At 63.0% G+C, this 14,543-nt stretch overlaps 1 protein-coding gene across 1 annotated transcript; it reads left to right on the forward strand.

Annotated features, from left to right (window-relative positions):
• Positions 1-256: 256 nt before the first annotated feature.
• On the forward strand, positions 257-13,306 carry BOK (BCL2 family apoptosis regulator BOK). The gene is made up of 5 exons (XM_042950848.1): positions 257-371; positions 692-943; positions 3,644-3,772; positions 11,370-11,533; positions 12,521-13,306. Exons 2-5 carry the CDS (start codon positions 721-723, stop codon positions 12,644-12,646), a joined length of 642 nt encoding a protein of 213 aa, XP_042806782.1. The 5' UTR covers positions 257-371; positions 692-720; the 3' UTR covers positions 12,647-13,306.
• Positions 13,307-14,543: the final 1,237 nt, after the last annotated feature.

Here is a 14,543-nt window from a genome sequence, read left to right on the forward strand (position 1 = left end):
ACCAGTAAGAAAACGCATTGGGTGCGAAGCCAGGGGCCCGCGCGGGGGCCGCAGCTCCAGGTCCTGCCCGGTGGCGCCGGTGGCGGCGAACTCGCTCGGTCCTCCTTAAGCCGGGAGGCGGCGGGGAGGCCGGGCCGCGGCTCCGCCCCGGGGGCTGCCTTTTCCTTAGAAGGCGAAGCCCCAAGCCTCGCCTCTCGCCGGCGGAGAGCCGCGCCGTGCGCCCCCGGGAGCGCGGACCTGCGGGGCGAGGGGCGGGCGCGCGTCCCCGCCGCTGCGGGGGGAACGACCGAGGCCGGCGGGGCCCGCGGCCCGCAAACGCTGAGGCCAGAGCCCCCTCCCCGGCCCCGCGCCCGCGCCATGCCGCGGGGGAGGTGAGCGGGGCGACGGCCGGGGACGGGCGCGGGGGACGCCGCGCCTCCGAGGCGGGGCCCCAGGGGCGCATCGCCACCTCGCAGCGGTCCTTCTGGCGCGGGCACCCTGGGGAGCCTGGTGATGGAACCCGGAATCTCAAAGAGCGTGGCACCGTGATTTCAAAGATTTGTCCCTCCCCCCTTCACCAGAACGAACGGCCCCTCGCGGCCGGCCGCGCCCCTCCAGCCCCTCCCCGCTGCGCCCCCTCCCCGCGCGCCCCCTCCCCGCGCGCCCTCCCCGCCGCCGGCCGGGCCGGGGCGCTGAGCCGGGCTCCCCGCAGGTGCCGCGCCCCTGGCCCGCGTCCCCGCCATGGAGGTGCTGCGGCGCTCCTCGGTCTTCGCCGCCGAGATCATGGACGCCTTTGACCGCTCGCCCACCGACAAGGAGCTGGTGGCCCAGGCCAAGGCGCTCGGCCGGGAGTTCGTGCATGCGCGACTGCTGCGCGCCGGCCTCGCCTGGAACGCGCCCGAACGCGCCGCTCCCGCCCCCGGAGGCCGCCTGGCGGAGGTGTGCGCGGTGCTGCTGCGCCTAGGTGAGTGCGGGCCGGGGCGGGCGGGTGCCCGGGAGAAGCCCCCCGCTGCTGGCCCGAGGGGTGTCTCTCGGGGGCGACCCCCGTTGCTGGGCCGAGGGTGCCCGGGAGAAGCCCCCCAATTCTGGGCCGAGGGGTGCCCAGGGGGCGACCCCCGTTGCTAGGCCAAGGGGTGTCCGGGAGAAGCCCTGCGCTGCTAGGCCGAAGTTTCCCTTGGGGGCGGACAGGAGGCGGGCCGGGAGGGGGGGAGGAGGAGGAGGGCAGGAATAGCCTTGCTTCGCTAGGCGGGCCCACCCACACTCCCCTCTTTAGCCCCTGGGCTCTCCGGCCCACCCGCTGCAGAGCTCCCCGGCATGCCAGCTCCGCCCAGATCTGAGACATTCTGTTCACAAAGACTAGAAATCTCTGGGAAACAACAGTGTTTTGGTGGCTAAACTTCCAGAGTGACCCTTGTACTGAGCTGGGCACAGAAATCCTTTGTGGGACCACGTGTCCCGATGTTTGTTTTGGAAAGTAGGTCTTTGGGGTTGCTGCCTGAAATCCCCGCTGCTCTTTCCCCTTGATGTGGAGGCCTGGTAGGGCTCCCTGCAAAAGAGGCTCAGAGGCTCAGAGCCACCAAGGGGCCAGCCCGTGTGTATAGACACCTGGGGGCACTTATGGGGGGGGGGGCGCGGTCACACGCAGCCCAATAACTGTTTCCACCTTCTCCAGGGTCTACACCCCAGAGGGGGACCAGCCCAGCTGATTCAGTGTACTTCCCCCAGGGACTGAGCTCGCTTACTGGTTGCTGGCGGGGGGCACATGGGGAGGGGACGGAGGCCTGATGGTGCGGCTCTGCGCGCAGAGTGTGGGTCCAGGCTCGCGGGGACGTGCTGTGTGAGAGGACACTGCCTCTTCTCCGGCTGACACCGGTGTCTGCTTGTCCCTGTTTTGTGTGGACTCCGAGCAGAGCTGTGTAGACCTGGGCTGTGGGGAGACACACAGATTCCCTGGGGCGTCAGACAAGGCTGCCAGGAAGGGTGGTAGCCCACCGGGGCCTCGGGGGAGGGGAGAGCCAGTGGGGTTTGGGGAACCAGGCAGGGGTCCAGAGGGCCTAGACTCCCATGAGGTCAGCCACCCACAGCCGTTTCTTCAGCTGGCCTGTGGGGATGACGCTGGTGGAGCATTCTAGAGGAACCTGGAGAAGGTGGTTCCTTGGCCTCCCTGGGGGAGCCAGAAGGAAGTCTTGCCTCCGTCCCGGCCTGCCCTGCAGCCCCCCAGCCTCCAGCCTCTGTCTCCTTGTCTGTGAGCGGGAGCTGGGCGCTGCCTCTGCCCTGGGCCCAGAGTGCCTATTGTCTGAACTTGTCTGAAGAACTTTGCTTCGGCCTCTCCCAGTCTGACCAGGCTGGTTCCTGTGCCCTCAGTCCTCTGTGTCCCATCCTGAGAGCCCCGGCATTTCCGGCCTGGGCCTGGGTGCCCAGCACCAGCCATCTCAGGAGCAGGGCCTTCGAGGCCCTTCCCCGGCACCAGGCTATGTCCGGTGGCTGGGACTCAGCCCTGCCGGGTGGCCAAGGAGGGAGATGGCCTGGCCCCCCAGGGTGCTCTCCTTCATGTCTGTTTGCTGCGATCTGCTCTTGGTGCCGCTCCGCACCAGCCCCTTCACGGCCGGCGCTGCCTCCCTGCCCCCCAGCACGCCCCTCAGCCCCTCCTCGGCACAGTCGCCTAGCTCCCGGGGCAACGGCACACAGGAAGAAGAATGGGTCGCGTCCCCGTGGTCAGTGTCTTGGGGCCGGTCCCCAGCGGCCCTGAGGTCTGTGTGGGAACGGCCAGGCCGGCCCTGGGGATTTCCATGCCACCTCCTCCAGCTGCCCGCCAGCCTCGCCGGTTTGTGCTCTGCATCTAGATCTTAGTTCGTTAGATGGAGTGCAGCTGGCCTCGGGAATGACGCAGACACCCCTGTCGCCCCGTGCTGGCCAGTCCCCGGCATTTCCCCGTTGGCCTTGGCTGCAGAAGTGCCTGGGCTGGGGACACCGGTGGGAGGGCCGTGTGGGATTCCCAGCACGTCACTGCCAGGGGCGCTGCAGCGAGCGCAGGCCGCGGGCAGGGCTGCTGAGAGGGCATTTTCTCTGCCCAACGTGGCCGCCCGTCCAGACACACCCGCTTGGCACCAGGAGCCCAGGTTTGAGCCTGGGCGGTGTCGGTGGCTTGGGGCAATGGCTCAGCTTCTCGGTTCACAGAGCAGGGCCTGAGCGAGGATGCCCCTCGGAGGCAGCAGCCAGGGGCCCACCTGCGTGGGGTCGTTGGCACAGCCCCTGCCCGTGTCGGGCTCTGGCTGCCTGCCCAGTACGCCTGCCGCCCGGGCAGCTCACTGTGAGCCATGAGTCACCCATCAGGCACGGCCCTTGTTCCTCCTTGGGATTCCCACCACACCGGCCCAGCAGGCTTGGCCCTGGGTGGGAGTGGGGGGTGGCTGGCTTGTCGGAGGGGCGGGACGCGGAGGTAGGTCTGGGGGTTCCCAGTGTACCTCCTTGGTCTCCTGTTCCCAGGGGCCATGGTGGGGTCGAGTCAGGGTGGGAATCTGACAGGCTGAATCCAGTCGGGGATCAGGCATGTTCGGTGCCAGCTGCGGGCCGTGAGGAGTGGGCTGGTCCCAGGCCCGTGTGACGGTGGGACGAGGGTCGTGCAGGCACGGACCACCTCTGACCCCGCTGTGTGACTGCACAGGAGATGAGCTGGAGCTGATCCGGCCCAGTATCTACCGCAACGTGGCTCGTCAGCTGAACATCTCCCTGCAGTCTGAGACAGTGGTGACCGACGCCTTCCTGGCCGTGGCAGCACAAATCTTCTCCGCAGGTAGGCCTGGGTACCCCCTCCCCCAGGGCGCCCACAGGGCTGGGGTGGGCCGGGGGCAGGGCCTTCAGCACTGGGGCCTGCAGGAAGCGGCCCCCACAGCCCTGGAGCCACCTGGTGGTCACGTGTACTTTCTTGCTGCACAAAAGAGCCCAGAACCTTGACTCGAACGGTGACGTGCAGTGCCTCCCCCGGTTGTGAGGATGGTGGGCCTGCTGGGCAGCTGGTGCCAGGCCTCTACGAGGCTCTGACTGGGCATCGGCTGGGGTGGCAGCGGCCCGAAGTCTCGTCTGGGCCGCGTGTCCCAGATTGCCAGTCGGTGCTGACCGTTGACTTAGAGGGGGGGCAGCGTGTCCTGCGTGTGGCCTGTGGGCTTCTCACGGCGTGGTACCGGGTCCCCAGGGGGAGTGTCCCCAGCGTCCCGGGTGGGACTGCCAGGCTCTCGGGATGCAGCCTCTGCAGGTACGGTGTCACTCTGCTGGATTGTGTTGGTCAAAGGCGCCTTGCAGGGCGGCCCCACGTGGAGGGAAGATCCATGAGGGCAGGAGCCCCGGAGCAGAGGCTCCCTGGGCAGTCTCTGGGGAAGAGCACCACACCTGTCTCAGCTGGCTGTCCCGCACTCCCCTGGGCATCTCCTGGTGCCCCAGCTGTGCGCAGGTGACGTGTGCTCCTGCCACCTCCTCTCTGTGCCCTCACCTCTGAGTTCAGCTCCTGCTGCTACCCCCAGACTCACTGGAGGCGATGGGGCTCGTCCCCCTAAACCTTCTCCTGTCCCCATGTCCTCTCCTTGGAACCTGCTGGGCTCCCTGGCGTCCACGGACCTCATATCCCCACCTGTGACACCACGTCCTGTCCTGGCACCCACACTCTGTGAGTCCGTCCCTGTATCCTTGTATAACAGGTGCCAGGCTGTGCGTCTAGGTAACCAGAGCCCCAGCCCCAACCAGCACCTCCTGCCTTAGCACATCCCGTGGGTGTTTCCCTGGCACCGGGGCCAGGGGACCCCCGATGACGGGACAGCCTGCCCTGGCCCTTGGCGGGGGAAAGCTTGGGGGCCTCGGAGCCAGAGTGTTCCAGAGGCTGCATCCCAGCTGGAGTGGGGAGTGAGGTGAGCGGTCATGTGGCTAGTGGAGAGGGCCACCCTCCCTCTGGGGCTTTCTGGAAGGCATTCCGCTGCAGGAGGAAGGGCCCCAGGCAGCAGGGAGGCCTCGCACCCTCCTCTGGGAGGCGGTCCTGGCTCTCTTGCTGACCAGCTATGTGACCTTGGCCTGGGTTTCCTCATCCATGGGATGGTTGGGACAGCAGCAGAGCAGGGCTTTAGGGTGGAGGCTGCGGGGGGAGCCACGGTCCCCACCACCCGCAGATGCAGCCCACACCCTGCAGGGAAAAGAGACAGAGAGATAAAGCAGAGGGCTGCTTCATCCCATCAGAGATGAACCCCTAGCCCAGCTGACCCCACCCTCTGGGGTGACCACACGTCGACTTCCGGTATCCTCCCCCAAGGAGGCTCTACCAGCTCCTGGCGGGCACAGTGGCGCTTGCTGTGCTAGGCTTCCCTCAGTTGTGGCCAGTGCAGTGGGGATGCAGGACAGCCAGGGATGGCCAGGGACATGGGACGGCCAGGGACATGGGACAGCCTAGGAACGTGGGACAGCCAGGGACAGCTAGGAACGCGGGACAGCCAGGGATGTGGGACGGCCAGGGACACAGGACAGCCAGGGACGCGGGACGGCCAGGGACATGGGACAGCCACGGATGGTCAGGGACATGGGACAGCCAGGGACGCAGGACGGCCAGGGACATGGGACAGCCAACCGTAGAATCTAGCTTCCTCCAGGGCCACCACCAGGTCAGCACTGACCTCCCAGATAGGAGTCAGTAAGGCTAGGATGTCATGAGGCAGGTGCCTGGGTGGGCTGGTGGGAGGCCCAATTTCCTTCAGAATGTTCTAACTGTCCTGACCTGGGGCGGGGCGGGGGGAGGGCGGTGCTGGGCTGTGGCAACCTGCAGGGGTGGGCTGGGAGGGCACGTTGTGGAGAAGGGAGCAGGTGGGGCCCAGGAAGGAGGCGGGGCCCAGGGGACATCCTGGGCTGAGGATCCCCCTCCCCCTCCCTGGGCTCCTGTGTCCTGGGCCTGATGGCTGGCGCGTGGGTGGCCGCCTGTGTCTGACTCCAGGCTGGCGGGCGGCTGGTTTATGAGCCGAGGTCTGGCTTTAAAAGGAAGGCTTATCTCTGAGAATGCGGCTCTGGTCTGCTGCTGGCTGTGGGTCTGAGCGGGAAGGCTGGGCTAGGCTCCTGGGTGGTGGCTGCTATGTGGGCAGGGGACAGGGGACAGAGGGACCACTCCACCTGCCCAGCCTTGCTCAGGGAGGTGTTCGGAACGACTGGGACCACGAGGACAGGGGAGGGGCAGGGAAGAACGGGCACAGAAGCCCGGAGGCTCGATCTGCTTGCAGAGGTCAGTTAGTCTTGTGGTTTTCACTGGAGACTGGGGCAGAATATACCCCCTCGTGTTCAAGCACGTTCGGCCCTGGCCCCCGCCGGCCCCGTCCCCTTCTGGGGGCAGCCTCCACACGGACCCGCCCCTGTGGGCTCTGCGGCTGCTGCCCCTCATCGGCTGCGGCTCCGTGAACTGCAACTGGTTTCTTAGCTTCTCTGAACCTCCGAGCCACCTGAAAAGAGCAGGGCTGCACGGAGGTGGGGTTGCAGGGCCGGCCCTCTGCTGCTGCCTGGCTCTCCGGCCACCCCCTTACCAGCTGTGGGTGCTCCTCCCACCACCCCGCTTGCCGCCCAAGGCTTCCCCTTGGTCCCTTGTCCATCCTACGTCTCGGGTCCTTAGGCCCTTTCGCCACTGGGTCGGCCCCAGCCGTGAGGTCCAGCCTTGAGGTGCTCGCCAGCCCCGTCCGTCTTCCCGCGGCCCCTCCTTGCTCACACGGACCCTCCCGCTGCATCTCGCACCCCCTCCTCCCCTTGGCAGGCCCCCCTGGGGTGCAGGCCCAGTCAGGGCTGTGGCCCCGGATGGGGCAGCTTGAGGACTGCAGGGCAGGACCTGTGGAGGCATCCCCTGGGTGGCCGTGCCTCTGTCCCTGCCCTTTGTCTGCTCAGCTCCCTTCAGGGGAGAAACTGGTTTTTCTCTCCCTGGTTAGAAGTTGGCAGGGTTTTCAGTTTTTTCTTCTTAGGACGAGAGCAAAATATTTTACCACAAAGAGATCAGAAAATAGAAAAGATAACCAACTCTTAGAAAACAGTACTAAAAAGACCACCCAACCTAAAAGAAGCGAAGAATCTGAGTAGACGCTTTTCCAAGGAAGATGTACAGATGGCCCATGAAAAGTGCTCTCGTCAGCCAACCAGGGAAGAGCCACCACCGCGAGGCCCCAGCGCCCGCCCACCAGGATGGCTGGGATCAGAGGCAGGTGCACACGCCACGGTGGGGACGTGAACAGTTGAAGCCTCATTAGCTGCTGGTGGGGCCCCAGTGTGGCTCGGCTGCCGTGGAAGACGGTCGGCCTCTCTAGCGGTTTAACTCGAGTGGAGTTACCGCGGGGCACACCGGTCCTGCTCCTGGGCGTCCACCCGTGAAAAATGGAAGCACACGTCTACACAGACGTTCAGAGCAGTGCTGTTCACAGGCAACCCAGACGTTCGTCATCTGATGGATGGATGAGCAGAACGTGGTCTCTTTGCGCAGGGGAACGTCATTCGGCCACAGAAAGGGAGACATGCTGACAGGTACCACGTGGATGAACCTTGGGGACATTGTGCCCGGTGCAAGCAGCCAGACGCAGAACGGAGTGTCGTGTGTGAGCCCTTCCACAGGGAACACCTACAGCAGGGAGATCCGCCAAGGCAGAAGACGGGTCTGCCTGCAGGGGTGGGGAAGGGGCCTGACTGCCCGTGGGTGAGGGCGTCCTTTGGGGGCATGAAAATGTGTTAGGGCGAGACAGAGGCGGTGAGTGCATTAAGTGCCACTGTAATTTATGGTAACTTATTACCGTCCCTGGCTTTTCTCTCCAGACCTGAAAATACAGCCATCACGTGGAGCTCGCCACAGTGAGCACCTGTCTCCACGTGGTGGCACCACAGAACGTGGTGTTCACCTCCTGCATCCCGTGGCAGTCACCCCGACCCTCGCATGTCAGTCCCTTCACCTGCGTCCCGGCAGGGAGGGGTGCCTGTCAGGTGCCAAGGGCACCACGTGAGCGGGACAGAGCCTGCCACCAGGACGGGCATAGCGGGGAGTGCTGTCACCACGAGCTGGCGCCCTCACGGCCTGGCCTGTGGAGCTGGGGAGCACTGCCGGCAGCAGGGAAGAGGCGGGAAGAGCACACGCGGGGCTGGGGTGGTGGGAATGGGGCCTAGAGGGGGGTGGGGGCTCACATGAGATTTCAGACTTGGATTTATTTATTTATTTATTTTTTTTTCAACGGTTTTTTTTTTTTTTTTTTGGGACAGAGAGAGACAGAGCATGAACGGGGGAGGGGCAGAGAGAGAGGGAGACACAGAATCGGAAACAGGCTCCAGGCTCCGAGCCATCAGCCCAGAGCCTGACACGGGGCTCGAACTCACGGACCGCGAGATCGTGACCTGGCTGAAGTCGGACGCTTAACCGACTGCGCCACCCAGGCGCCCCAAACTTGGATTTATTTTTAAGTCATCTCTACACCCAGCGCGGGGCTCGAACTCACACCCCTGAGCTCAAGAGTCACACGCTCCACAGGCTGGGAGCTGGCCACGGGGCCCCGTAACTTGAATTTCTTTAGAAAGAGATGCACAGTAACAGTAATGAGAGGTTTTTACGCAGGGGAATGATGTGGTCCGATTTATGGGGTTTAAAATTTTTCTCTTTATTGAGATGAAACTTACAGAACAATTAACCGTTGTAAAGCGTACAATCGAGTGGCCGTTAGCGCATTCACAGTGTGTGCAACTAACACCTCTGTTTTCATCGCCCAGGACACTTGGAACCCCTTGAGCACCCCCTCCCCGCCCCTCCCCCGGCCCCCAGCAACCGCCGACCTGCGTCTGTCTCCATGGATTTACCTGTTCTGGACGCTGTGCGTAACAGATTCATACGGCGTACGTGGCCTCTTGAGTCTGTGGCTTCCCCTGAGCTCCGTGTTTCCGAGGCTCCCCGACGCCCCATCCCTTTTCGTGGCTGTCGTGTTCCCTGGCACGGACGGACCACAGTTTGCTCTTCTGCTCACAGTTGATGGCTCTTTTGTCGCTTCCACCTTTCGGCGATTGTGAGCAGGGCTGCCGCGAACACGGACGAGCAAGGGTGGGTGGGAGCCGGTGTCTGCACCGGCGGCTCCGCGAAGGTGCGTTGACCCGGCAGCACCAGCATCCGCAGATGCCGCGTCCTCAGGCTAATTCCTGCCGTGATGGTGGCTGTCTTTCCCGTCAGGGTGACAAGCTGCAGACTCACCTGGGTTTAATCTGACAGGGGCGCGGGGGTGGCTCAGTCGGTAGAACGTGCAGCTCTTGACCTTGGAGTCATGAGTTCAAGCTCTGTGTTGGGGCTAGAGTTTACTTTAAAAATGAAGAAATAAAGGGGCGCCTGGGGGGCTCAGTCAGTTAAGCGTCCGACTCTTGATTTCGGCTCAGGTCACGCGGTCTCACGGTTCATGAGCTCGACCCCCGCATCAGGCTCTGTGCTGACGGTGCGGAGCCTGCTTGGGATTCTCTCTCTCTTCCTCTCTTTCTTCCCCTCCCCCACTCACGCTTTCTTTCTCTTTCCAAAATAAACAAGTAAACTTAAAAAGACAAAAGAGGAGAGTCGATAATGTACTCACATGTACTCGCTAGACCAGAGTAATTGTAGTTTTTTGCTGTTTGTGAAGAATCTTTACTTGTAGAGGGGCCCCTCGTGTTGGGAGGCTGGAGGGCTGTGACTCTCGTAGCCTGGCAGGGAGGCGGGGCTGGTATCTGGGCCTTGGTTTCTGGGACCCCGGGGCCCTCCCGTTTGCTTACTGACTGGTCCAATCCATGCCATGGGTCAGAAGTTTGCTGGGTGCACAAGTCTGAAGCTGTCAGAGTTTCCAGCCTGGGGTATCTACCCGGTCCTTGGCTTTAGGGGCTATATCCTGTGACTCTGCACAGAGCACGCCCTCTCCTCAGCTTCCAGAGTCACTGTTCAGACCTGTTCAGTGTTACAATAAATCTGGACAGGGGACACACTAGATCCCAAGGGATGATGCTGTCTGGCCATTGTTCTTATTTTTCCCCTGGGTCATATGACGCTTCCTCGGTTATATCCAGGTAACCATAATCCTCCCCTGCTACAATCTGTTTTAAAGATTCTTCGACATATTCTATGTTTTCTCATGGTATCTTTTATAACTGATATTTTAATGAGCATGAGGAAATTTTGGTACAAAGAGGAATGACTAATAATTATAATTACAATGACAACGGTAATACAGCCACAGAAAATAAAGTGCCCCCCGCATGTTACAGCAGTGCTCTCCCAAGTGCTTTGTGTTCGTTAGTCGGAGAATTAAGGACGGTGGGTTCGGGGAGGAGGAAGATTAAGAGAGGTAAGAAAGAGGGGAGGCTGGGTGGCTCAGCTGGTTAAGCATTCGACTGCGGACACCCGCTCAGGTTGTGATCTCCCGGTCACGAGATCAAGACGCACGTCGGGCTCTGCACCGACAGCGTGGAGCCTGCTTGAGATTCTCAATCTCTCTCTCTCTCTCTCTCTCTGCCCCTCCCCCCCAAAATAAATAAACTTAAAAACAATAAAGTTTTAATCTGACAGATTGCAATCTATATCTTGTTTCCGTTGGCCTTTCTGTGGTTATTTGTGAGGTGGGCGTTTTTCAGATGTTTCATGTATCTGTATCTTTTCTTCCGTGAAGCAGCCGTTTATTCTGCGTCCATGCTTCTTTTGAAAGGTTTCTCTTTGTTCTGGCTGAGTTGCAAACTCTCTTTACACGTTAAGGAAGCCCACACCCTAGAACTTCGGGCATTCTTTCTCAGACTCCGTTCATCGGCCTTTTCCTCCCGGGCGGCCCCATCTTGGTGCCACTGCTCAGGAGCTCTGGGTCTGGGGAGGGTCACCCCCCTCGCGGGCCTCAGCTTCTTCACGTAGGGAACGTCCCGGTGCCTTCACACGGCCGTCCGGGAGACCGGACGCGCCCGGGGCAGGTGTGGCTTGACGCCTCTCACTGGACACGGTGTGCAGCTCAAGGTCACTTGGCCACCCTCGCCCCTGGCCTCCGTTTCCTCCTCACCGAACTGCCTTGCTGTCGTACCGCCTCCTCCAGCAGACGGTGGGCCGTGCGAGGTTGTCCCGGGCGCTGGCACGGGTGTGCGGGCGGGTAACGGGGGCTTCGAGAATCTCCAACTAAGAACTACCCGTGAGGGTGGCAGGACTGACCTGTGATGGAGGGTGGCTGGGGCTCGTGCCTGGCGGTCAGCTGGCAGGGCACCTGTCCAGGTGGGGTGGAGGCTGGCGCCCCGGGTGCCCACCCCGGTCATCAGTGGGAGGATGGCAGGGGGCGTGGCTCAGAGAGGCCCTTCCCGCGACCCCGAGGGCTGGACTGGAGCCAGGGTTTGGGTGGCCTTCTGCTGACCGGCGTCTGTCTCTCTCCCTGCAGGCATCACGTGGGGCAAGGTGGTGTCCCTGTACTCAGTGGCTGCGGGGCTGGCCGTAGACTGTGTGCGGCAGGCCCAGCCCGCCATGGTCCACGCTATCGTCGACTGCCTCGGGGAGTTTGTGCGCAAGACCCTGGCGCCCTGGCTGCGGAGGCGCGGCGGATGGGTGAGGGGCACCTGAGGTCCCGGGAAGGGGTTGCTGGGTGGGGCAGGGGTGAGGCCCAGCTCCCTCCAAGGCCGGGGCCTCCCCCCACCTCTAGGGCTAAAGTCCTGCTGTCCAGGAGTCCCCCGCAGGGCAGAAGCTGGGCTGCAGCCGTGACCCCTCTGTCCAGGAGAGGTGGGGCACATCGGCCCAGCCCGCAGGGATGCGTGCAGGCGTCCTACCCATCAGTCCCCGCGCCCCAGCCGCCCGCCCAGCCCTGGCCAGGCTCCCACAGGAGATCTCAGTTTTCTCCTCCGTAAAATGGATGGCAAGCAAGGGTGCGCGAAGCTGGCTGTGGATGACAGAGCTCAGCCCTCTGCCGAGGTTGGAGCCGAAGGCCGAGGTCGGGCGGTTCTGGGGCCGGAGGCTCATCTGAAGCTGAAGGGGCAGGGACACCGCCTCCAGGGTGACTTGTGGCTGTGGGTGTCCCTCAGCAGGGACCCCGGGGCCTCTGTCCCTCCTGCTTCCTCTCCGTGGAGCCAGCAAGGCCGTGACCACCACGGTCCAAGTCTGGACTGTAGAGAAAATACTTCATTTCTTAGCAGGAATAGGAAGAAATAGTGGCCGTTCCCTGGGGTTCTGGAAAGCTGTGTCCACTCCTGTTCTAAGGGAGAGTCTGAAGCTGGGTTTGGCGTTTCCTGGCGCCCCAGGCTCCACAGGGCCAAGGCGGAAGGAGGCCGGGGGTTGCGGGGACGTGGCTGCAGGTAGTGGCCACGGGGCTGGCGGTGGAGTCCTCACGTGGGCACCGCAGGCTTCTCCCGTCGGCCGGCCGCTCCCTGCCTCCACCTACCTCCTCCCTTCCCTTCTCGTGGCCGGGTCGGCCCCACGCGGCTCTTCCGTCCGGAGTGGACCACGGGCCTTCCCTAACGGCCTCGCGCACCCCCTCGCGGGTGTTGGTGGGCATCCCGTGTGAGGTGCTCTGCCCTCTAACTGTGCCCTCTTCCCTCCCAGACCGATGTCCTCAAGTGTGTGGTCAGCACCGAGCCCGGCTTCCGCTCACACTGGCTGGTGGCCGCACTCTGCAGCTTCGGCCGCTTCCTGAAGGCCGCCTTCTTCGTGCTGTTGCCAGAGAGATGAGCCGCTGGCTCGGGCAGAGGCCGAAGCCAGGCTCTCCGAGCCAGGAGACCCCCGGCCCTCGAAAGCGCCAACGTCCTCCCCAACCAGGCTGGGAACGCTCCGATCCTCAGAGCCCCGCCTCGGTGCCGGAGGCCCTGCCCTGAGCCCCTCGTCCACAGACCCTGGCCCTCTAGAAGGGGAAGCAGGGGGGGCCTCCCTGGCCTGGAGCTGGGTTTCAGTGCCTTCCCCGGAACCCTTCCCTGTCCTCTTCCATCTGGAGCCATGAAGCCAGGGTCACCATCCAGGTCCCAAAGGAAGGGGGCTGGGAACGCCAGGCTGTCACTTGATGCCCGGGTCCCGTCCGTGAAGGGTGACCACGTCAGGACGTGAGCTGGGCTGTGGGCCCTGCACATTCCGTCGGAAGGAGACCCTGGCCTGGCCAAGGCTGGAGGAGCCGTGGGGTCTTACTGACCTTGTAAACAGGGCATAGAGCTCACGTGCTGGTTGCTTAATCCATTTCTGGAGGGAGCGCGTGTCCCCCTCCCATGGCAGGGAGGCTGTGTCGTGGGGACCAGGGGTGTGGGCTCCAAGCCGGCACGCCTGACCTGAGAGCACGGGAGCCTGTGAACAAGAAGGCTGGTGTGTGTGCGTTCAATGCCAATAAAGTTTCATGGCAACGGAGGTGGCCCATCTGCTTTCTTGGTGCCTCTGCCCTGCCCTGCCGCCCAAGGACGGGACAGGAGGCAGGTGAAAAACACAAGTGCGGAAGCATCCCGGCACGCTCCCTGATTAGGGCGGCCTCTGCTGCCACGCACCGACAGGGAGCTCCACACGGACACATTCGTGCACGCACGGCGTCACGGGCACACACGCACACACACACCAGGAACAAATGCTCAGCGGTCCCGCCCTGCGCGACTCCTCAGTCCAGCCCGGCCGTTCTCCTCCCCTCGCTTTGCCGGCCACAGCCTCCGTGCCCCTTCCCGGGCTCCCCCTTGGCCCAGGGGCCTGGCTGCTGTGTGTCCACCTCAGGGCCGGCTCCGGGCAGTCCGCAGCCCCGGCTTTCTGATGAACGGACATTCTCCCCACGTGGGCCCGACTCCTGCTCGGGCCACAGGCACACAGTGCTGGATTCTGCCACTCAGTCTCCCTTGGTCCGGGTTTCCCTTTCTGTACAACGTATGGCTGAGCCAGAGGAAGGCTGAAGTCAGCTGGCCCGGCCCTCCCATCCAGCCTCCCAGGGAAGCGGCAATCCTGTGCACAGGGTGGGAGTCGGCTGGCTGTAAGGGTGCTGCTCCCTCCAAGCCCTGCCTGCCCTCCTCTCGCCCTGGTGCCCGTGACGGGGGCAGGCGATGCCGGTCAGGTCTTCGTTGCCCGCTGGGCCTGCCCCAGCTTCCTCCCTCACCCCCTGGACCCAATCCTGGGGCAGGCTGGCAGCACAGGACAGCGGCAGGGTCCGAAACCGCAGGGAGATCGGGCGGGGGCTGTCTTCACACACCTCTGTTACAGGACGCGGTAGGAGAGAGGCTCTGTTTCCAACAGCAACAAACAGATAAGACTCCTCTGCATGAACCCAACAGTGAGAGAGCCTGTGTGCGGAAGGCTCGTGTGCCTTCAAGACCCCACACGGACTTGAGCAGACGGAGACACCATGTTCCGGAGAGGAAATCCATCCACAAAGAAGACAATTCTTCATAAGCAAATTTACAAATTTAAAGCCATCCTTGTAGACACATCAGAATGACATTTTTTTTTCTAGATTTAAACGAGCTGATTAAAAAAATTTTTTTAAGGTTTATTTTATTTTTGAGAGACAGAGACAGAGCACGAGCAGGGGAGGGGCAGAGAGAGAGAGGGAGACACAGAATCCCAAGCAGGCTCCAGGCTCCGAGCCGTCAGCACAGAGCCCGACGCGGGG

This window comes from Panthera leo, chromosome C1 (genome assembly GCF_018350215.1).
Source record: "Panthera leo isolate Ple1 chromosome C1, P.leo_Ple1_pat1.1, whole genome shotgun sequence".
Classification (NCBI taxonomy): domain Eukaryota; kingdom Metazoa; phylum Chordata; class Mammalia; order Carnivora; family Felidae; genus Panthera; species Panthera leo.

Bases quoted from the DNA above. Each gene is read 5' to 3' on its own strand.
- BOK (XM_042950848.1), top strand. From the start codon at position 721: ATGGAGGTGCTGCGGCGCTCCTCGGTCTTCGCCGCCGAGATCATGGAC. The intron at 3,773-11,369 runs GTAGGCCTGGGT...CTCTCCCTGCAG, and splicing joins AGCACAAATCTTCTCCGCAG to GCATCACGTGGGGCAAGGTG. The intron at 11,534-12,520 runs GTGAGGGGCACC...CTTCCCTCCCAG, and splicing joins TGCGGAGGCGCGGCGGATGG to ACCGATGTCCTCAAGTGTGT.